The following is a 21791-nucleotide window of genomic DNA, read 5'->3' as shown; positions in this document are numbered from 1 at the left end:
AGTGGGGTTTGTAACTTGACAGACACTCACATGCACACAACTCTGTCCACATCTGCAAACCCACCCCTGCAAAACTATCCCCCTCTTGTAAGGACAGAACCCCACCAGTCCCCTGTCCCCTCAGAAGCTGTGCAAAAGGGGAAAGGGTTTTGTTTCATAACCTCTTGTGTGTTTCCTTTCTAGGGAGAGCAGGGTGACGATGGGGAAGAAGGTGTGACCGGGATGTCAGGCAAGAGAGGGAACCCCGGCGTGCCAGGACTCCCAGGGGCCCAGGGACCACCAGGATTCAAGGTGAGTTTCTGACTCCCTGAGATGCTGCTGTGAGTGATCCAGTCTGTGAGCCTGATGCCTCTGAGCTTGAACTCTCCAAGGTCTAATAGTCTCAGTTCCTGCTGCCATCTTTCACTTAGCTAGAGGCTCTGTAGATCTTTCTTTTCATCCATCCCTCCCCTCCATCCCTCCATCCATTTTCCAGATGTACACAGCAGCTGAATGTTTTAGAGACCTTTCTTCCTTTACCAGAGGAGCCTGCAGACACACATACACTACAAACACTTGAGTCTTTTATCATTAGAAACCTGGCTAGAAAAAACATGGAGAAGTTGCAGAGGAGCTGCTGCAGCCTGCTTGTAGGATGTCCAGAACAGATGACTCCATGGGAGATTCAGGTGTTCTGGCTGCTCTGCAAGACCTGAACTGCTGGAGGAAAATTTGTGCTTCTTGGTTTTTATCATTATTACTGGATTAGAACTACTGGAGCCAGTATGGGCTTGGACATCACGCTGGGTGGGAGCAGGGACAAGCTGCTTTTGTCACTTTGGGGTTTCTTCCTGGTCCTTGCTCTGATCCAGGCTCACCACAGCATCTAAACTAGATCCACAGCAATTCATTCGTTTGTATAAATACTCTGTAAATAGGAAGACTCCAGCTGGGTTTGGAGAGGCTCTGGGATCTGATTTAAATTAGGGCTCCATAGCACATCGCCCTTGATCTGTCACTTGCTGCCCTCCAGCTGCCTTGGGCAGTACAACAGGAGGTGACTGAGACTGTGTCCTTGTCACACACTCACACCCTGCCTCCAGGGGAATTTGTTGCCCCTTTTCTGGCTGTTCTACCATCCTAGGCTCTCCCTGCCTTCGCTCCTCTCTCCCAGCCTGCCCCAGATTGAGGAGCTGGATCTTGTGCTGCTCCTGGAGCTTGGCAAGAGGAGGAGGTGGGGAGCAAAGCGTGGTGCTGGGTGGCAGAAGGCCCTCTCAGGATGGAAACTGTAGAGTTAACACAGGGGAAATGTTGGCTTTGCATTGAAGTCCTGCTCTTGGCATGCCTTCAGCATTTTCCATGAATTAATCATCAATTGCCAGCCTGCTGGGGGAAGAGATTATGGGAAACTGTCGGGCAGGACACAGAACATAGGAAGTGCAAAGAGAAAACATTTGAGCCCCTTTCTCTGCCTCCCCCCATGCAGGTGGGACAGCTCTGCTGAGGCTCCTGCTCTGGGGGCAGCCCAGGAGGGGACACAGCCATGCCCACCTGTGCATCCTGAACAACCTGCCTCAGCAAACCTGGGGCATCCCCTGGTGGAACCACATTCCTCATCCCAATGAGCCATCTTTTCCAGCCTTCCATCTATGGCTATTTCAGCTGAGTGCTGTTATATTTAGCTCCTGTCCTTTGGAATCACTTGAATTCTGTTATTTGTAGGGTGAAAGAGGATTGCCTGGACAGACTGGCCAAACAGGGAAGCGAGGATCACCGGGAGGAATGGGCCTTCCAGGGAGCCCTGGCGACCCAGGACCCAAAGGACAGCCGGTTAGTGGTGATGGAGCTGATCAGAGCTGACTCCAGGCTTCTCCTGCAGGAGAGGGTGCGGATCCACAGCCTTGGACAGCAGGGTGATCCTGGGAGGGTCTTTGCAGGGGAGCCCATATCCAGCTTGAGCATGATTTTGGGAGAGAGATTAGGACTGATATGAACCAAGGCACAGAATGAACCCAAACTACCTCAACTGAAATACACTTGTCTGGCTATTTTACATAAAACCTCATGCTAACAGTTTTCAAGCTGAAAGGTAGTAACCAACACCACCATATTTAATTTTGTCATTGATCACAGATCAATCTAACAGATTATTTTGTCTCTGTGACACAAGTGACACATTTCTTTGCCCCTTATTGTCACTGTCTGATTTGCTGCAGGACCAGTGACCACGTCCCTTTGGCTGAGATGACTCCATGACATTTAAACCCTTCTGACTTGCCACATGCTTTTGGCTGAAATTCCTCTAGAAAGGAGGTTTGGTTGATTCTCCTAATGCAGGAAAGACCTTAGTCCCCTGTTAGTAGCAATTTTCCTTTCCAGGACCCAGAAACGGGGAGTTAAATCAATTTGTATCCTTGGAAAGTTTCTTAGGCTCCACCAAGTCCAACCAATCCCTTTCTTGCCAAGCAGTTTCTCACTGTCATGGCCTTTTTTCAAGGGGAAACTTCCTAACAATGAGGTTTATAGGCTGATGCTGGAACAACTGTGCAATAAAGGGGGTGGAAGTCACATCACTTGGGTCATTCACAATTGCAGAACAGCTGAGTGAACAAGCCATTGTAATACACCCCAAAAAGCACAGTCAGAGTGGGTGAGACAGTCCTGCCAAAAGGTCAAACAAGCCTTATCTGTCTCTGATGTTCCTAACACTGGAGAAGAATCATCTGGTGAAGGTTTATGACCCCTTTAAAAAAAAAAAAAAAAAAAAAATGTTGAATCATCTTGAATTTTGACATCTGAGAAGCCCAAAAATATCAAAGGATGACCATCTCAAACATGCTGAAAGGAGGATGTTTACATAAGGACATGCTACCCAGGGTGGATTTTTTATTCTCAGAGTACATGCTATGTGCTGATTCAAGCTTGATGGTCTTTCAACTATTTTATTATTATTTTTCTTACGAAATTAAGGAAAAATCCCCACAGAGTAGAATAGGAAAAGAATTAGAGGATATGCATGGTTATCCTGGACTTGAGTAGGAGGTTATGTTGTAGGAACATTTTAACAGCTTGAATGAGCATAGTTTAAAAATACAGTTCGGATCAGTAGGTCAGTCCAGTTTGTATTAGAAATAAAAGAGGAGCTTGTTTTAAAGAACTTTGAGGCTGTTATTTTGCAGCATGAAATTCCAAGATAAAATCTCAGAATAGATGCTCTGTATCCTGCTTCTGCTGGGCCAAGCCAGAGAAGCATCTGTTAGGAATAGTGCAGGTTTGCCTCGCATTTTGGGGGCAAAAAGGTGGCATTGGTGAGATCTAAGGGATCAAGTGAGTTGCTTCGAGCCTGATGTTTGTGTAGCTCCTCCTCCAGGGTTTTTTCCTTCTGCTTTCTCATCAGTCCTGTTTAGACTGAGGGATACTCAGAGATTTCTCTTTCTCTGGAGCTGCTGAACTCTTGGTGCATCTCTGAGTGACATCTCCAGCCATCAGTGTGAATTTACTGTTGTCCTTTGTTCTTGTATTTGTCTTGGCTGCCGTGTGCAGGGCGACTTTGGCGAGGCAGGATTTCCAGGGATTGCAGGACTGTTTGGGCCAAAGGTAAGAGGCTGCTGGGGACCAGCTGGTTTTCTAGTCTCACTTTACTGGGGACAGGCAGTGCCACACTTGTTGCATTTCTAGCAGCTCTGCAGAAACTATGGAAATTGAATTTTGATCCAAACTTTCTTTACTTCGTGAATCTCCATTTGTTAAATGGGTGTGTGCTTACATATGCTTTGTTGGAGGAAAAGGGCTCTCCTAGAGATTCTGTGGCTGTTTTCTCTCTTTCTGACATTTATATTTCAAGCATCAACCATCAGCCTGCACCTGAGACACCGATGTGTACCCCTAACACTGAGAGCCTTGACTCATTTTATCAGCATATCATTTCCCTGGTGAAGAGGAAAATGTTTTCTGTCAAAAGCAAAATCCTTGCAAAACAGGAGTGGGAAAAGAATTTAGAACAATTTGGATCTTCCCAGTCCCATAGACAAGAGGCAGCACCCCTGTCCTTAAAGCAGAGCTCTAAGCAAGGGCATAAACACAGGGCTTGGTGATTTAGTGGACCTCACATCTCATTTTTTGCTCACAGGGCCCCCCAGGAGACCTTGGGTTCAAAGGTATTCAGGGACCACGTGGACCACCAGGTCTCATGGTGAGTGATTTTCCAGTTTGTGGGTTTGGGAGGATTTTCTTCCTTCAGCCCTGCTTCTGTCAGGCTGCAGGGGCTGTGAGGAGCACAGTGACCACATCTGCACAGGGCTTGGAGACAGCCACGCTGCACTGAGCACTCCAGCCACACTGAAATCCTTCTGTTTATGGAATTTCTGAGGTTTAACAACGCTCAGGACGACCATACTGTGAGAACTTGTCTCTTTGGACTTGCAGTTTGAAATGGTTTTTTATTCCAGATACAGCAAATACCACCAAGTTGTGAAAAGCAGCAGAGAGTCAGTGTCTTCACTGAGCCTGCCCTAGTGAAAATGACTGTCAGGTCCCACGTGGTGGGTCACACATCTTGTCTTTTCTAGGGAAAAGAAGGAATTATTGGTCCTGTCGGCATTCAGGGTCCCACAGGAAGCCCTGTAAGTATCTACACTTCTTCCCTGCCTGTACTTTTTAGGAGTTTGTGTAAGATCCAAAATGCTTGAGGCCAGCAAAAGTAACCCCCAAATCCTGCTGTAATCAGGAAAACAAAATGGGTTTTAAGATCAGCAGCTTCAGAAAAGTGCAGGCTTAGTCTCTGGCTGCACAGATAGTTGCTGGCAGAGTATTAGCTGAAAAGTGAGGAGCAGCCATACATAAGTGCAAGATTTTCAATAGAATAGAAGACAAGATTTTTGAATGCCAGATTTTCCAAAGAACTTGGCCTGGGATGGGGGAGGAACACATTTAAATAATTAATTTTTTTAAAATGTATTAAACTGGGAACCAGTTGATTTTGGGAAGTGTTGAAAATCCCTGCCTGCCCTAAAATGGCAAAGATGATCCCCACAGATGAAAGATCAGGTGAGCTCTTCATGAAAACACAAGCATAGCACCACTCAGAGCTACTGGAAGAGATAAAAGCCAATAAGATGAGCTCAAACATTGCCAAAACAGGCAGTAATGACATTTTTTGCTTTGGGATGGGGAGGCCAACGTGACAAGCTGAGCTGATGAGTTAAGAGATGCACTGGAGTCCTTGCAAGGAGCTTCTGGGGGGCAGCACCCAGCAAGGCAGGTTGTGAATGGTCAGTGACAGCCACCTCCTGTGCTTTGCAGGGGCCCAAGGGTGACAAAGGCAGCCGTGGGGAGATGGTAAGTGCTGGTCCCACCCCGGTGCCCCTAAGAGGGTCCCTGACTTGGAACAGTCAAGAGTCACTCCCGGCTCTGCTGTGGCCACGGGCTCCCATGAGGGCAAGACACTGATCACAGACCTGCACACACATCCACACTACTCTGCTGGTAAAATTTCCATTTCCTTAACCCAGCAGCACTTCACCATGCTGTCCACAGCTGTGGTATCCCCAGTACAGCACCCAGCCCTCACACAGGTGCCTTGGGAACAACACAGGGAGATTTGGGGTCAGTAATGAGCATTTTCTGACAGCTTCTCCACTTTTTTTTTTTCCCCTGCAGGGTCTTCAAGGTCCAAGGGTAAGTGTCTGACATCCCTTTTTCTGATTGATAGTTTGTATTTAAATAAAACAGTTGCTTTTAGCAAGTGTAAAGCTGCAGGGTGGATGATTGCACATATGGAATGTGATGAGTACCTGGCATTAGTGACAGCTGAGGAGCTTAAAGGGCTGGGAACAAGGGATGCAGCAGGAATAGACCAGGTGCAGACAGATGAACCCAGAACAGGGGCAAAATGGGGCCACCCCCTTGTCCTTTGAAAGTTTTGAGGCTGCTGTGAGGTGTCAAAAATCCAGCTGGGAACAGATTCCTGCTGGTAAAAAACAGAAATGGAAATAAAAACTGGAGATATTTCACTAACTGATGCCACTCTGTCTTTAGGGTCCTCCAGGCCCTCGAGGACACCCTGGCCCTCCGGTACGTAGATGTGGGAAGGGTTCATGATTGAAAGAAGCTGAAATGATTGCTGTGATGCTCTCCAGAGGGATTGCTCCCTCCCTGGAAATTACAGCTTAGCCCCATTCCTCATATGCAAAACCATGTGTGTGAATGGACCAGTGTTTCTTGTGCTTTAGTCCAAACCATCCCAAGAGTTTCATAGAGCCAGCATTGTTGCCTCTCTCACTTCTCTCCACGGGAAGGGGGATTTCAAAAGGCCATGGCTGAATATCTGTGCAACAGTGACTGCCCAGCTTTCTGGCTGATGCCCCTTTTTTCCCTCTGCTTTCCAGGGACCGCCAGGAGTTCCAGCCTCATTTGTAAGTTGCCATTCTCTGTATTTTTGTTAATGATGATAACAGGTCCTGCAGGGCCCATTGAGACACACACCAGGTCCTGCTCTGTCAGCAGGGCAATGCTCAAACTGCAGCCTTAGATTGAGAAGTGTTTTCCTGTGTCAGGGCATGTTCAACTTCTAACAGTCTCAGTTTCCATCCTTTTCACACCACACCAGCAGCAAGATGGCTTTGGGGCAGCTTTCCAGACACTGATCGACTCCAACACTGCGCTCAAGAGAGAGGTACGAGGGAATTTTTTAACTCTCTGGCCTTTGCTTGATCTGGAGACTGGGAATGGTTTCATCACTGCTTTCTGTGTGCAGAAAATTTATACAAAGCCCTGATTTGTCACTGTTCTAGCGGAATATCCAGAATTTATACAGGCAAAGGTCCAGTCAAAGGATATATTTCTGTTGTGTCACTGATTTGTGAAGCTTCAGACCTCCTGACTTTGCCACTGTGACTTTGCCAGCATTTCAGCAATGTTCTGTTTGGGACAATACAAGGCCTGTGGCTCGCTGGCCCCATGCCAGCACAGCCTTTGACCACTGATTTTTCTCAAAATGATGCAGAAGCCCTTGTGGTTACAGCACCCAGTGCCCCCAAGGCACCCCTGACTGACCTTCTTGTCTCTCCAGGGTTACCAACATCCAGACCTTCTCATGCTGGACCACGGAGGGGAGATCTTTAAGACTCTACACTACCTCAGCAACCTCATTCAGAGCATCAAAAGACCCCTGGGAACCAAGGAGAACCCTGCGCGCATCTGCCGGGACCTGATGAACTGTGAACAGAAGATGACCGATGGTAGGAAGCCCCAGATGTGCAAAGGCTGCCTCCTCCACAGGGCTGTTTCACGTGGTCTCCTTCCCTGGGCCCAGTCACAAAGAAACCAAAACTCTCATTTGGAAAGGTTAAGTGCCCTTGTTAATCCCTGCATCCTTCATTTCCTCAGGTACCTACTGGATTGACCCAAACCTTGGCTGCTCCTCAGACACCATAAAGGTCATCTGTAACTTCACCAACGGTGGCCAGACGTGTCTCAGCCCTGTCACTGTCTCCAAGGTAGGCACAGCTCAGCCCCACACTGCTGTTGCCCAGTATTGATGCAGGGTGTGTTGTCCCAGGACACCGGACAGTGACCATGAGGACACAGCACACAGGCTGGGGGAGGTTTAGTGCAGCTCCAGCACCCAGAACTGCTCTCAGGAGTTAAAAAATACACCTAAGGCTGTCATTGGCTCTTGTCAAGACAAAGCCATGTGTTACAATGATGTTTAATGAACCCACAGGCTTCACATGACCGGTAATTTCACAAACATGCTGCTCCCAAATCCTTTATTGAACTGACTTATGTTTGGGTCACGCTCACGTTTTGTTTTCCGCCACCTGGAGAAGTGAGATCAGCTTAAATACACAAGTTTCCAGTGAAGTTATTGCTATGGGATTTTTGTTGAGGAAGTACCTGTGCTAAAAATACAAATAGCAATATCTGGGCTCGTTTGCAGATGAACTGGAACCTGTTTTGCAAGTTGTATTGAATTTGAAGTTTACATTCTTTTCCTCCTACTTAAGGACCTTCCAGTTTTTTCTGCTAAGCAAAAGACCTGCTGTGTCCCCATGAAAACTTTCCAAAATGACTTGGCATCTGTCCCTCCTGTCCATATTCACCTCAGATCCAGCTTTGGAGCCTGGTGCAGAACGAAGCAGAGGACAGGGACCCCCTTTGCAATCCCACCTTGCACTAACCCTGTTCCCCTCAGCCCCTCTGCAGGGTCCCCCTATGACCTCTCTGTCACCTTACAGCTGGATTTTGACATCGGGAGAGTCCAGATGAACTTCCTGCGACTGCTGAGCTCGGAGGTGGTGCAGCACATCACCATCCACTGCCTGAACACCTCTGTGTGGCGCGAAGGCTCCGCTGAGAAACCCTCGGAGAAAGCCGTGCGCTTCAGGGCCTGGAACGGGCAGATGTTTGAAGCCAGTGGGCAGCTCAGGCCAGAAGTGGCAGCTGATGATTGCAAGGTATGTTGTTGTGAAAGAGGGGAGAGGAAATGGAGAGAAATCCCAAAGCCCGCTCTGGGGCTCAAGTAACACCTATGCTGCTCATCCTACAAGGGAGAAGGGTTGGGTTTACCAGTTCTCCAGTAATTTTCCAGTCTGGGATGGTATAGCAGCTCCTGTGAAGCAGGTGGCCTTCAAATAGAAAGCAAAAGATGAATTCTGAAGTTACCTGTCATGGATAGCAGCAGTTAAATGACAGAAGAGGAAATGGCTCCCCATGGGTGGTGACCCTGGCTCTTGTCTGGTGCCACATGGAGTCAGGAGACACAGGGCTGCATTTGGGCCCACAGCATTAGGAGTTTGTCTTGGTGGTACCACTCCAGCTCAGTTTCCATCAGCCTGATAAAGGGTTCCCCAAAATGCTCTCTAAACCCACCCCAGCCCTGCTCAGCCCAAGGAACAGCCCCTTGTCTCACAGAGGGATTTTCAGGCTTACAGCTCATGGAATAGATTCCATTCCAGCAGTGCTCACCCCCTGGTTCATCAGCTTTCTCTCTGTCCCCCCCTCCCCACACAGATCAAGGATGGCCGCTGGCATCGGACCCTCTTTTCCTTTCGGACACAAGACCCTCAGCAGCTGCCAATTGTCAACATCTACAACCTGCCCCCATCCGAGCCAGGACAGCAGTATCACCTCGAGGTCGGCCCCGTCTGCTTCCTCTGAACCAAGCTATGGAACGTGGGCTCCGAGGCTCCAACCCCACCAGTGGCCTGTGCTCACAGGGGCTCTCCCCCCTCTCTGCAGCAAGGACAGCTGGGCTGTATCTTTTGGGTCAACTCTTGCTCCAGCCTTTGGCTCAAGGTCTCCAAGAACCCATGATCTACTGAACTCAGCCAGTTGTTGGAAGGAGGAAGAACAAGGACGTGGGGGAAGCGGGCATCAGTCAGGACGTGAGCGGTGAGAAGGGAGCAGGGGACTGGATGTTGTGGTTCCACACACAAAGCCTTTTCCATGACCAAAGAAAACATTGACAGAAACCTCAAGCGACTTGCAGCGTGTGGGTTTTTTCGTTCTTTTCCCCCCCCCCCACCCACCCACCCCACCCACCCATTTTTGTCTGGTTCCTGAGTTACCAAACGCTCTTTCCATTGAAAAAAAAATAATTAAAAAAAAATAGAGCTTCCCTCTCAGAGCTTGTCACCTTCTGGACAGCCACGTGCTGCATCAGGTCTCCCAGGCGGAGCTGCAAGTTGAATCTGGCTGCTCTGTGTACAGGAAGCATTTTGATGTGCAATATTAGAAGAAACAAAATATATATATTATATTATTTAAAGCAGAAAGAAAAAAGAAAAAAAAAAAAAAAGAAAAAAAAAAGCCAAGTTCCTCCTTCCATGAGTTTAATCAACACTCCCCCTCTCAATGTGTGGAGTTGGAGTAGGGGAGAGTCATGAAGCAAAGAAGGGGGAATGGAAAGAGGAGAGGGGAAGAGATTGGTGCTAAAATAGAGAGAGGGAATGGGCTCATCTGATTTGTTTCTACCTCTCACTGTGAAATCTCTGGTGCTCTTAAAAAAGTGTGTTATTTTATATATATGACTTTATTTAAGGTTGTGAAGGTGCTACAATGTCTTGCCACAGACCCAAAAAAACAAAAAGCCCCATAGAATAATCTCTCTGGGAAGAGAGGAGAGTATGTTCTACAGTTTAATCAGAGAAACAGCCATCCTTAAAAGGGATCCTTCAGTGGCCATGGGTGTCAATAACACAACTCACACCACAGCCAACATCACTTACGGGATCATTTACAAGCAAATTTGCTTTTTTTCTTTTTTTGTTCATCAGCACTTCACTACTTTGGGAGGGGAGTGAAGGACACAGCTCATCCAGAAGTGTTGAGCCTCAGAGAGCTCCTCTGGAGTTGGTTGAGGTGGGCTGTACTGAGTTCCCATATGACTCCCTGGACTAAGCTCACATTTAAACCGAGCTCTGCAACTCTTCCCTCGGCCCCTCTATCAAGACTGACATGATGGTACCTTGTTTCAGAATCCAGCTGAGCTTGGAAGGGTTTTGTTTTGTTAAGTTTTGTAGAAATTTAGTCTCTATATGTAAATTTGGAGGTTTTTTTTTAAAAAGAGGATAATTATGGTAATCTTTAATTCTATATAAGGAATAATATTGATGTAATCAGAGCTGTACTGTATCAGAAACTCTTCAGTGCCTGTTTGGAGTTTTCATGTCTCATATGGACTATGGATTTTATTTTTTTGAGGGAAAAAAAAAATTATCTGTGAGTCTCTCTTTGTGTATTTTTTTTTTTTGTCACTACTGCCTGCTGGTTGGTTCCCAACCACCATCAGAAAAGGTTAACAGGATCTGTCCCTAATACCTCGCCTTCCACGCAGCCCCTGCCAGAAATACCTCATCCCCAGGCCAAAATCACCACCATCCATCATTTGCTGCCTCCCTGCACACCCCCCATACTCCAGATCTCTCCATTTCTCATCCCATGCCATTGATTTTGTGTTTTCTCAAGGCTGCAGGTACCATTTGTTCTCCTTAAAGCTTTTTTTTTTTCTTTTCTTTTTCCTTTTTTTTTTTTAACTTTAAATAAATATTTAAAACTGAGGCAATGGAACAGGACTGGAATGGTTTGGTTTTTCTTTTTGGTTCTTCATAAAAAACTAGGTGGGCAAGAGGTGCAGAAATACCCCATCTCCCAGGGAATCCCCCAGGTGACCTGAGGAGCCAAACCCACACCCCAAACCTTCCCCTGATGCCAAATACACAACAAAATTGGGATGCCCTTGCCTCCCAACTGTGGTGTCTCATCCCAGTCCCCATCCTGCCACAGCGCTGGGGAGCAAGAAGGAAAAAAGCAAAGGGAAAATGGGGTGGGGGGGAAAGAAGGTTGGGAGAGAAAAGAGGAAAGATGAGGGCAACAGCAAGGGGTAAAAGAAGAGGGCAGCAAAGGAAAAAAATATCCTGTTTTGTTTGGGACAAAAAGCACAGGAGCTGCTTTGGCCGGTGCCGGTTGCGACAGGGGCAGCGGGAAGGGCTGAGCCGTGTTTGCCCAGCCCTGCTCTGCCCCTTCCCGGCACTGCTGGCACCAAAACCCGGCCTCATTGTCCCTGCCACAGCTCCTGAAGCAGCTGCTGAGGGCAGGCTGAAAGCAAACACGTTTCATTAATTAATCACCACACTTCATTACGATGCCAACATTAGAGGAGCTGTACGGCGCTGTTAAATAGGGAGATGCTGCGTTTAAAGTTAAGTTGCAATTTATAGGTTTTAAAAAGTCTGAGCCCACTGCACTGATGAGTTCCCTGCCTCATAGCCATGGTTACCCCATGGAATCCCCCATGGCATCTGCCCTCCCAAGAGCACACATGAGCCCTTGTGCAAGCCCCGTGTCCCAAGGGGAAACAAGCGTGGACCAAAGCTCTCAGGGCTGCCAACCACTCATCTCCATAAGGGCTCATTTACCCTGTGGAGGAAAGCCATGTCCTGCAGCCCTCTGTGTCCCCAAACACACCTGAAGCTGCCAAGCACCTTGCCAGGCACCCACAAAATTAATTGTAATTTCTGAGAACAAAAGCTTGCATTGGGGAAGCATTCATTTGGGGGGGCAGGGGGAGTTTCCTCCCTTTGTGCTGAAGAAATCCAAGATTTTGCAAGTCGAATTTCCTCCACCTGCTATTGCTTCATGCCTGAGCAAACAGCAGCGGAACAGGCACGTTGGTGCTGGAGATGTCCAGCATTGCTGGCAGCCCTATATAAGGGACAGAGCTCAGCAAAAGCCTGGCAGAGCAGGAGCATCCTCCTGGACAGCCAGGAGATGTTGGCCACCCTTGCCCTCTTCCTGGGGCTGCCCCTCGCCCTGGCCACCGAGCCCCAAAGCTGCACCCCACTGATCCCGGTCACCTTCGACAACACCACCATCCCTCAGGTAAGCCCTGCCCTCATCCAGGGCACCCTCCATCCCTATCAGCCCTCGTGGATACAGGAGGAGGTTATGGGAGGAGAATTGGCAGCTTAGTGTTCATCTCACTGCCTTGTCCATGTTTGTTTTCCTAAAAAAAATCCAAACTGCTGCACAGGAGCACAGGGAAGGGGTGAAGCCTTGCAGCTCTGCACCCACAATCTCAAGAGAAGGCACTTTAGGGGTTCCTGCTTCCATCTCCCTGCAAACCAGGCTGGGCAGCACCATCCCAATGCCTCATCGCTCTATTTTAAGTCCTTTTAGCGATGGCAGCTCAGGTCACGAGTCTCCATCCACAAACACTTTGCTGCATAAACAGCATTTAGTCCCTTGGGAGCTTTTAATGGGAGGAAAGCAATGAGAGCCTGGCACAGAGCAGGGGAAACACCATTGCAGAAAGAACTGGCCACCCTGGGAGCTGGGGCAGTGCCTTAACAGAAAGGGGACAAAACCCAGAGACCCTCACCCAGCCAGGATCCTGCCCAGGGCAGTCACCTGCAAGGGGTGCTCCTGGCTGTGGACAGCAGGACACAGCGTTTGTTTTCACTCATGGGGTGCTCCTGGCTGTGGACAGCAGGACACAGCGCTTGTTTTCACTCATGGGGTGCTCCTGGCTGTGGACAGCAGGACACAGCGTTTGTTTTCACTCATGGGGTGCTCCTGGCTGTGGACAGCAGGACACAGCGTTTGTTTTCACTCATGGGGTGCTCCTGGCTGTGGACAGCAGGACACAGCGTTTGCTTTCACTCATGGGGTGCTCCTGGCTGTGGACAGCAGGACACAGCGTTTGCTTTCACTCATGGGGTGCTCCTGGCTGTGGACAGCAGGACACAGCGTTTGCTTTCACTCATGGGGTGCTCCTGGCTGTGGACAGCAGGACACAGCGTTTGTTTTCACTCATGGGGTGCCTGTGGGTGAACCTGGCACAGCCCCTCCAACCTTCCCCACTCTGCTCCCCTCTGCAGCTCCTGGGACGGTGGTTCTACATTGCTGGTGCCTCCAGGTATCCCCCTCACCTGGCAGAGATGGAAGCAGTGACATTTGAGGCTTTTTCTTTCACTCCTGGTAGCCATGAGGACGAGCTCAACATCTTCGAAATCATAAGAATGTAAGGAGAGGGATTCACGCCCTGATCTGGCTCCCCCATCCCCAGGGGCATTTCTACCCTCTGGTGTCATCCTCTGGGCTGAGACACCCGACAGATTTGGGGCTGGAGAGCAGCTGTGTCACATAAATAAAAGCTCTGCAGTCCTGCACGTGTTCCAGACCCCTGAGGTTTGGTTGGGGCAAGCTTGGGGGTATTTTCCCCTTCTGACCTCTCTGCCCCACAGGAATGAGACATGTGTGGTGAGGAACTCCAGCAAGGTCCAGGTCTTTCAGCAGAACTCCACGATGAAGCACGGTACAGCTCCAGTTGTGGCACTGGGATGGGGTGGGGGGACTCAGCCCTTGACCCCTCCTGCTTCTGCTCCCCAGTACTTGGCACCCGGAGCCTTTTACACCTAAAATCATGTCTGGAGGTGGGGGAAAAAATTTCTTCCACCACACACCACGTCTATGGCAGTACTGAGGGACCAGAGTGGTCCCCACTGGGATGAGTCACAAGGATAAAAGGTGATGAGCCTCAGCATGGGGTGGATGCTCACCAGTGGGGAAATCTCACTCTCTCTATACTTTCCAGTTGATAAAAATGAGGTGGTTTCCATGGCCAGACTGATCCAAAGTGACAAAGACCTGCTGATCCTGAACCACATCAACATTGACTTCCCAAATCTGAGTCTCTCAGGTGAGCAGATGCTTCCCCAGGGACAAATCAAGGGCCATGGACACCTCCAGTCCTCACAAGCAAGGCAAAAAGCCCTTTTTCCCTGATAGAGAAAGGGGAAAGAGAGACAGGCAGTGAGCTCCCCATCTGCTCTATGGGGATCACCCAGGAGCAAAGAAACCCTAAAACTCCACTTCTTTCCCCTCCTTCTCCATTTCTCTGACAGCACGGACACCCAGTGTGAGCAAGGAGCACATGGAGGAGTTCAAAGCCCACCTGCAGTGCCTGGGCTTCACTGAGAAGGATGTGTTCTACACTTCCACAGAGGTACAAACCCCTGCTTGGCTGGATGAGCTCCAGGTTCTGTTTCCAGTTGGGATTGGGGTTTGGGGGGGAATGTAAGTTTAGTCCCCCAGCACAGCTTCCCTGCTGTGCATCCCTGCTCCTCCTTGAGCATCCTACCCCAGCCATTCCTGGCGGTTCTGGCTGAGGGAGCTCCAAGAGCCGATCTCCTCTCTCCCACAGCATGCCTGTCCCCTGCCTGGGGGTGGAGACAATGCAGATCCACAGCTGGGGTAACCCCCATGGACCAGGTTACTTCCTCCATCCTCATCCTCCCCCAGCCCAGCCACGCTCAGCACAGCCTCAGAACCTCTTATCCTACCCATGTTTTGGTTTTTCCTCCTGAATTAAACACCCAGTTGCACTGTTCTCTACTGGCCCCAAAATAAACTCCTGTGTTTCAACCACTGGCTGCTCCCGCTCCATCTTCTCTGGGACCCCCTCCTGCCTGCCCTGCCTATGGTGCTGCATCTCCAAACCCACCCAGAGATGTGAAATGCTCCAGAAAAAACCCAGCCTGGGCCAAGCGTGGCAGTGGGCACAGAGATGCTCATCCCTCACACTCTGTGGTGGCAGGGGACCCTCCCAGCCTCGGGACACTGGGACATGAGCACCCACCCATCAGGGTGACACACAAACCTGCCAACCCCCTCGAGTCTCCCCCAACACAACATTCTTAGCACCTGAACATCCCCACCCTCCGTTTTCAAGCCAAATCCCACAAGGCTCCATCCACACCACAGGCTTGTGCGGGGGGCACTGCAGGGTGGGGTGACAAGAGGGGACACTGCACCTTCCCCAAGTGTCTCTGAGGAGGGGAAAGGATGAGAGGACAGGAAAAACCATCACCCAGAGCCAGACCAAAGTGTTCAAGAGGCTCTGCTGCCAGAAAGGAAAAGGCACACAAAATGCCAGAGAAACAAGATGTGCCTGTCTGACAGCCCAGGGACAGCAGCAGGATGGGAGGGTCAGGGAGCTGCCACAGGGGATGTGTCAAGCAGGACAGGGGTGACCTCTGAGACCCATAAACACCACTTTTAAGGCCAGTTTTGGCAAGGACAGCAAAAGCACCTTCTCTTCAAAGCCCCCTTGGGCTTTGCCTGGATTGGGGTGGGGGGGTCTGCAGCCAAACCAGCACTGGGAGGGTCGCACATCTCATTAGCAGAGCAAGAGGTGCCTACGGCAGCTGCTCACAGGGGGAAATGGGCACTTTTCGGGCAGATTTAAGTATTAAATGCAGTAACTACATCCCTAACAGCCCACTCCTGCCAACACTTGCCGACAGCAGCCACATCCGACGCCGGGGCAAGTGCCAAGCACGTGGCTCTTCCCTGGGCATCGCCCCCGAAAGGCACCGATTGCGACACGGGCACAGATCCGGCAGCCCTGGGGACATCCTGTCCCCTCCCAGCAGAGCTGCAGGAGCCAGGAGAGGCCGTGTGTGCAGGGCTGTGCTCGGACAGCGTGCTCGGACAGCCATGGCCTCGGCCGGCACCGCGCTGCTGCTGCTGAGCCTCGCTGCCCTGCTGCCCGCGGATGCGGAGCCCTGCGGAGCCCAGCGCCCCGACAGCTCCACGGCATCCAAGGTAGGACAGACTGCGAGCCCCGGGGGCTGCCCCCGCCTGCCCGGAGCCCGGGGCTGCTCTGCTGAGCCTCCCGGCCCTTGGGAAAGGGGAAAACCTCGCCTTGGCCCCGCTGCTCCCCCAGCACATCGGCCACGGTGCTGTCAGGGAAACACCTGCAACAAACGGGAAGCGTTTGGTCCCCGGACACCCCGAATGAGCCGCTTTTCTCAGGTTCCCAACAGTGACCTTGGAACAAGGCGGGTGGGCTGGGTATTTTTGGTATAAATCCCCCGGGCTGTCCTGATCCTGCTGCAGCACCCCCATCCTTCACAAACCCCCACGCTCAGCTATTTTTCTTTTTTCCCCCCGTTCATTTGCAAATATTTCACCTTGTCGCTGCAAATGCCAGAGGGAGAACTAGCAGCACTATCAGTTTTGCCCCGGGGAGGGTGGAAATCTCAGAGTTTCTGCTGTCACCACCCTGTCCCTCCCTCCCCACAGCTGCTGGGGACGTGGCTGTACCTGGCAGGGGCTGCCCAGTTCCCCCAGCACCAAGTGGAGATGCTGCTCATCGATCACGCCTTCCTGCGCTTGGAGCCCGGTGCCAGCGGGCAGCAGCTGCTCATCAGCCACTACGTGGCCGTGTAAGATGTGGTCCCTGTGCCCTCAACCCATCCCCTCCCTGCTACAGCCCGAAAATCTTTTAGCACAAGGTGCGAGCACGGTTCCAGATGTTTTTTTGCAAAAGGAGTCTCTCCTGCCCGCTCTGTGCACCTGCTGCCCTCTCTTCTCTCCCTCATCTCCTTTATTTACTTATTTATTTGGCAGACCGCAGGTTTAGACAAGTTTTGCAGGGCACAGAGGCCTCACGGGCACCAAGCCCTGCAGGCAAGGAGAAGACCTCTCCAGAAGTCCCTGTGCCACAGCTGCTGACTCTGCCAGGCACCCAAAGCTGTTTCCCCCACAGCCTCAGAATTTCAGGGGATGTCTTTTTTCCGTGCCAACACAGGCAGCACTTTGAGGTTTCAGTTATTTCAGGGTGGAAAACTCTGACCACCAAGGGGAGGGCGAGCAATGGCAAGGCTGAGACCACGAGCTGCCGCTGGAGGTCAGGAAAATGCACGGGAGAAATGCCTTGATTTTAACAGCGACAGGAATTAACCCTGGGCAGGGGGTGGCAGGTGCCCGGGGTGGGGTCAGGACCAGGGCCGGGGCTTTGCTGGTCCTTTCCAGACCATGGCATCGGCCCCTTCCCCTCTCTCTCTCCAGGGGTGACCAATGTTTCACCAACAACCTCACCTACCTGGAGGTCAGTGTCGGTAACGCCACGCTGGTGAAGGACGGTGAGCAGCACGGGTGGGGTTAACACCCAGCCCACGGTTTCACATGGATTCACACACACAAAGGGCCCATGTCTATGTTTTACGTTATCTGATGCGTTTTATTCCCGAGTCCCTTTGCCTGTTTGAAGCCTCCGTGAGCTCCAAACCTCTCCCCAAACCCGGGGTCACCCAGGTTATTCCTGCTCCCAGGGATCACAGCCCCACTAAACCCAGAGTAATGCTGTGCCAGGAGCAAACCTGCCCCCATCCCTGCAGGAGAGCACCATCCTGCTGGAGAAGTTATTTCACAGTCCCTTGGGGGAAGGAGGGAACACTCATGGCAGGTTTCAGTGAATGAATGAAGCCTCTCATTCTGAGCTGATTCCTCCTTGCTGAGGAAGTGGGGTGAGCCAGTCTGGGGTGGGAATTGCAGTCCCCTGGCACACAGCTTGCTCTGACCCTTCAAACCCTGAGTCCCAACACTCCACATCATTCAGCACATCCCAACAGCAGGACACGAGCTGGGGGACTCTGTCTCTTTCACATCCCAGCCCCATTTTTAAGAAATACAGTTTATATAAATGAAGAGCCAAAAGAATCACCCTATTTCAGGACATTTGTCTTCACCTGCTACTGAGGGTTGAATCCCAGGGAGTACTGACATTGCCCACACCTGGGCTGGAGTTTATTGCTGCTGCAGCACCGAAAATCTGAGTTATTGTATTTGTTCTCTTCAAGCCAAGACCCAGCAAACTGAGGGGATGCTGATGAACATGAGCTCTGAAAACCTTTTACTCATCCAGTACCAAATGCAGAAGGACAGGACGTATTTGGGGCAGTATCTCTATGGTATGAAACTCCATCCTAAAGTAATTTAAAGCTATCACAGCACACCTGAACACACACACAAAATGATCAACTAAAAACATACAGCAACTTGGTTTCACCAACAGTCAGTGATTTTCCTGAGAGCAACACTGCAGGGGTCATGGGATTTGCAAACCCCATTAAATCCCACAACCTCTTGGTGGAACAGGAAAGAAAAGCAAGTTAAAGACCAAACTAGCTTACACCATAAATATTCAAAGAACAGGAAGCAAATACAATTCAGTATCGGTATCATTGTAAAATCTCAAGATTTTCAAGCCAACCATGATGTTTCAGTACTTGTCTCCCAGGGCAGAGCACGTGGCTTTGCAGTGCTAAAGCTGATCAGATTTAACCACAAACCCATAAAGCAGCAGTTTTGACCCTGGTAATGCTCCCCGTTATCTTGCCAGGCTGCAAAGCAGTTGCTTAAGAGATTTTGAAGACACATATATAAAACTGCCTCCCTACTCCATCTCGGTCCCTCCTGACACCTCCAAGAATATCAAACCATCCTGCAACCCTTTTAAGCATACAGGACCAGAGGGAGAGGGTTAAATAAGTGGTGCCCAAGGTTGGTTTTGTTTGCTCTGGGGGTGAGAGACCCCCACACAGACCACATCCACAGCAATCACTGCTGGGGAAGGGGGGCAGCAAGGACAGGGATGTGACACAAAGGGTGTGCTGAGGCCACCAGTCCGTATCTTAACACCTGACAAGTCCTTCTCCTTCTCCAGCCCGGAATCTGAGCATAAGCACAGCGGACCGGGAGGAATTTGAGCACCACGTGGAGTGCCTGGGGCTGAGGGCAGAGCAGATCGTGTACGCGCCTTGGAAAACGGTACTGGGCACTCTGTGTCACCAAAACCACCACAGCCCCCTCCAGGCAGGGCTGCAAGACCCCAGGCTGTACCTCCAGCTGCCAAACTGGGGTCTTGGAGACATGTTTTCGAGGTGTTGGAAATTATTTAGAGGATTAAATAACCATGAGCTTGCTTCAGCAGAGGTTTAAAATAGCACCCCTAAAGCAAATCTACAGGGGGCCCTGGTAACAGCCTGCCTACCCCTGCCAGGGGGGAAATAGACAGGTGATTTTTGCCCTGAAACCTCTGATTTTATCCCCCCCAGCAAGGACCAGCTGCCTCCAGGAGCTGCAGAAAGGGCAAGAGGCCCCAGAGATTTTTTCCTTCGTATTTTCTGCCCGAACATTAACCAGGTCCAGTCCTCACTTCTGCCACTCAATTTAAGACATTTTATCCTGTAAATGACCCAGACCCTGAGTCAGCTTGACAGGGGCTCCTGTTTGCAAAGTGAAGGTGAAAGACATCTTACCTTTGCTGCTCTGTCCTGGTCATCTGCTCATCCACATCAGCAGGCTCCAAGCCACCAGGGTGGCTCCAACATTATCCCCAACAATTATCCAGCCTCGAGAGGCTGCTTTTAAAACTGCTCCACAGGTTCAGAGGAATGGAGGACAGAGGCAGAGAGTGAAACCTTTGGAATGGGGCTGCACTTGGGGCTGGGGCAGATCTCCTTTCCCATTCAGCAAATGAGCAGCACCTGGGAGGCAGAGCCCAGCTCCTCTCCATGAACTGCACACAGCTGTGGACTGGGGGGGTTGCAGTCCCTGGATCACATCTAAATTTGGGCAAGATGAGAGGAATTAGTCAGGACTGTCTGTGCTTACAAGCTCTGGTGCAACTGGGGATGGTAGTTACTGGCCAAAGTTAGCCACTGTACCTGAAGAGTAAAAAAATCAATTAAACACAGAAAACATTTTGGGGATCTTTATCACCAGGCTGAAGGAGGTGGAGAGGAACAGAGCACTGGAGCAGACTCACAAAGCCCTGTGTCAGCTGCAGGCATTAACAGAACTTCACTTACGCTGAGTACCTGAGCAACGCAAACTTTTTACTTATTTCCCACTAAGTCTAAGTTCCTCCTTTCCTTCAGAGCACACAGAGCCCAACTTTACCTCAGAAACTTGGTTTCCTCTTTCCAGCACAGGCCTGGAAAATGGCACCAGCAGGAGCTGAGCACCTGGGCAAGCACTGTCTGTGCCTGGGCAAGCTCCTCTTAGATATAATCAGCTAAAAGGGGAAAGGAAAATCCTTTTTTATTGAGTAAATTCTCTCTTTCTGGTGCCTTGGTAGATTCACTTACCCTGCCTTTGTTGTTTTGACAGGAGGTGTGTCAAGTGAAAGCTGAAGGCAGCAGCAGCAGCCCACAGGCAGAGCCCGTGGCTGCAGTGACAGCATCACCTGCCCCAGGTGCTCCCTGGCCTGGGAGCGCAGGGAACTGACCCCACACAGGGCAATAAACGCTTTCTTCATATCAGATGCAATTTGGTGCCAGATTGTGTGAGAGCAGAGGGTTCTGAAGGGGTCAGGAGAGGGGTTTGCAAAAAGAGAACGAACTCCTGATTCACCTTGTGTGTCATCCAGCCAGGAGCTGGGAGAGTCAGCCTGGAGCTTCCCACTGAGCTTGGAAAAGAGCTCTGCCAAGAAGCAGCGCTGCAGTGCAGCAGTAAGAGAGGCCAGCCAGGAGAGGGCAATCATTAACTACTTTAAACAAGCAAACCAAGCATTTGAGGAGCAACTGGGATATAGAGAAGGCTGGAAACTTAGCTGTAACTGTACAGCCTGAGGAAAAGGGGGCTTAGCTGAAAGGAACCACCCAATTCTCTTGAGAGCAGCTACCCCCAGGTAGCCCAGGTGGGACAGATGCTCCTGCCCAAAGCCTCTGGACCAGGCAAGTGCTCCCTGATAATGTCCATCCACACCTTGGTTTGCACACCGTGTCTGACACTGACAAATTATCCTCTTGCCACAGGGAAGGGGTGCTAACCCAACCCAGCCTGGATTTTTAGTTTCCTAGAGAAAACATCATGTTTCCTCATTTCTCAGCAATGAGAAATGGAGATGAGAAGCGCCAAGGATGACGTTCTTCATGCCTCCAGTGCACCCCTGCACTCATCAGGCACCTCATCCACCTCTTATCCCAGCCCCAAAGTGGAGACAACATCATCACTGCCATTGTAAAAGTGGGCAAGTGCAACAAGAGACTGCTGCTGCTGCATGTCTGGAGAGTAATTCAGTCTCAGCTCTAATGTAGTAATTAAACACTGAAAATATCTCTCTTCCTTAAAAGGGGAAGAAAATGAGGAAAGCCAGAGGGAAGGTAGCAGCAAGTTCTGTGACTCCCTCTGGAGTTCCAGGGTGCTCTGCTTCTGTCCAGCTGCCTTTATCAGGCAAAATTTCAGTGTTAAGCCTTTGGAGAGACAGCTTTAGCAAAAATGAATTTTACAAGATCACAGAATCATTAAGGTTGGAAAAGATTTCCAAGATCAAGTCCAACCTGTGACCAATCCCCACCTTGTCAACCAGACCAGAGCACTGAGTGCCCCATCCAGTCATTCCCTGGACTTTCCACCACCTCCCTGGGCAGCCCCTTCCAATGCTTGGCAGATCTTGCAGTGCAGAAATTCCTCCTGATGTCCAATCTGAACCTGGCCCAGCTTGAGGCCATTCCCTCTCC

General features: G+C 50.4%; 3 protein-coding genes across 3 annotated transcripts in view; all 3 read left to right on the top strand.

Annotated features, from left to right (window-relative positions):
* The window catches only part of LOC131586732 (collagen alpha-1(XXVII) chain-like), a 138013-nt gene extending 128519 nt beyond the window's left edge, over positions 1-9494 (top strand). Inside the window, exons 48-61 of the mRNA XM_058853891.1 lie at positions 184-291; positions 1702-1809; positions 3523-3576; positions 4109-4171; positions 4548-4601; positions 5281-5316; positions 5638-5655; positions 6016-6051; positions 6366-6392; positions 6587-6652; positions 7049-7217; positions 7366-7475; positions 8217-8435; positions 8992-9494. Coding sequence (XP_058709874.1) covers positions 184-291; positions 1702-1809; positions 3523-3576; positions 4109-4171; positions 4548-4601; positions 5281-5316; positions 5638-5655; positions 6016-6051; positions 6366-6392; positions 6587-6652; positions 7049-7217; positions 7366-7475; positions 8217-8435; positions 8992-9138 — 1215 coding nt within the window. The 3' untranslated portion in view covers positions 9139-9494. The remainder of the gene's footprint in view (positions 1-183; positions 292-1701; positions 1810-3522; positions 3577-4108; positions 4172-4547; positions 4602-5280; positions 5317-5637; positions 5656-6015; positions 6052-6365; positions 6393-6586; positions 6653-7048; positions 7218-7365; positions 7476-8216; positions 8436-8991) is intronic.
* Positions 9495-12156: 2662 nt separating this feature from the next.
* Positions 12157-14923, top strand: LOC131586791 (alpha-1-acid glycoprotein 1-like). Its single transcript, XM_058854008.1, has 6 exons — positions 12157-12360; positions 13359-13501; positions 13725-13795; positions 14075-14179; positions 14385-14485; positions 14684-14923. Exons 1-6 carry the CDS (start codon positions 12250-12252, stop codon positions 14735-14737), a joined length of 585 nt encoding a protein of 194 aa, XP_058709991.1. The 5' UTR covers positions 12157-12249; the 3' UTR covers positions 14738-14923.
* Positions 14924-15687: 764 nt separating this feature from the next.
* On the top strand, positions 15688-20593 carry LOC131586790 (alpha-1-acid glycoprotein-like). The gene is made up of 6 exons (XM_058854006.1): positions 15688-16086; positions 16567-16709; positions 17335-17408; positions 18126-18236; positions 18992-19095; positions 20440-20593. The coding sequence occupies exons 1-6, from the start codon at positions 15703-15705 to the stop codon at positions 20554-20556; spliced, it is 933 nt and encodes a 310-aa protein (XP_058709989.1). The 5' UTR covers positions 15688-15702; the 3' UTR covers positions 20557-20593.
* Positions 20594-21791: the final 1198 nt, after the last annotated feature.

The sequence above is a fragment of the Poecile atricapillus genome, chromosome 20, assembly GCF_030490865.1.
Source record: "Poecile atricapillus isolate bPoeAtr1 chromosome 20, bPoeAtr1.hap1, whole genome shotgun sequence".
Classification (NCBI taxonomy): Eukaryota; Metazoa; Chordata; class Aves; order Passeriformes; family Paridae; genus Poecile; species Poecile atricapillus.
Note: the sequence above shows the minus strand (reverse complement) of the source record. Positions and strands in the feature narration are given on the sequence as shown.

Excerpts from the sequence above, each read along its gene's own strand:
- LOC131586791 (XM_058854008.1), top strand. The coding sequence starts at position 12,250 with ATGTTGGCCACCCTTGCCCTCTTCCTGGGGCTGCCCCTCGCCCTGGCC. Across the intron at positions 12,361-13,358 it reads ACAACACCACCATCCCTCAG|CTCCTGGGACGGTGGTTCTA; the intron begins GTAAGCCCTGCC and ends TCCCCTCTGCAG. Across the intron at positions 14,180-14,384 it reads CCCAAATCTGAGTCTCTCAG|CACGGACACCCAGTGTGAGC; the intron begins GTGAGCAGATGC and ends TTTCTCTGACAG.
- LOC131586790 (XM_058854006.1), top strand. The coding sequence starts at position 15,703 with ATGGGCACTTTTCGGGCAGATTTAAGTATTAAATGCAGTAACTACATC. Across the intron at positions 16,710-17,334 it reads ATCAGCCACTACGTGGCCGT|GGGTGACCAATGTTTCACCA; the intron begins GTAAGATGTGGT and ends CTCTCTCTCCAG. Across the intron at positions 19,096-20,439 it reads TGTACGCGCCTTGGAAAACG|GAGGTGTGTCAAGTGAAAGC; the intron begins GTACTGGGCACT and ends TTGTTTTGACAG.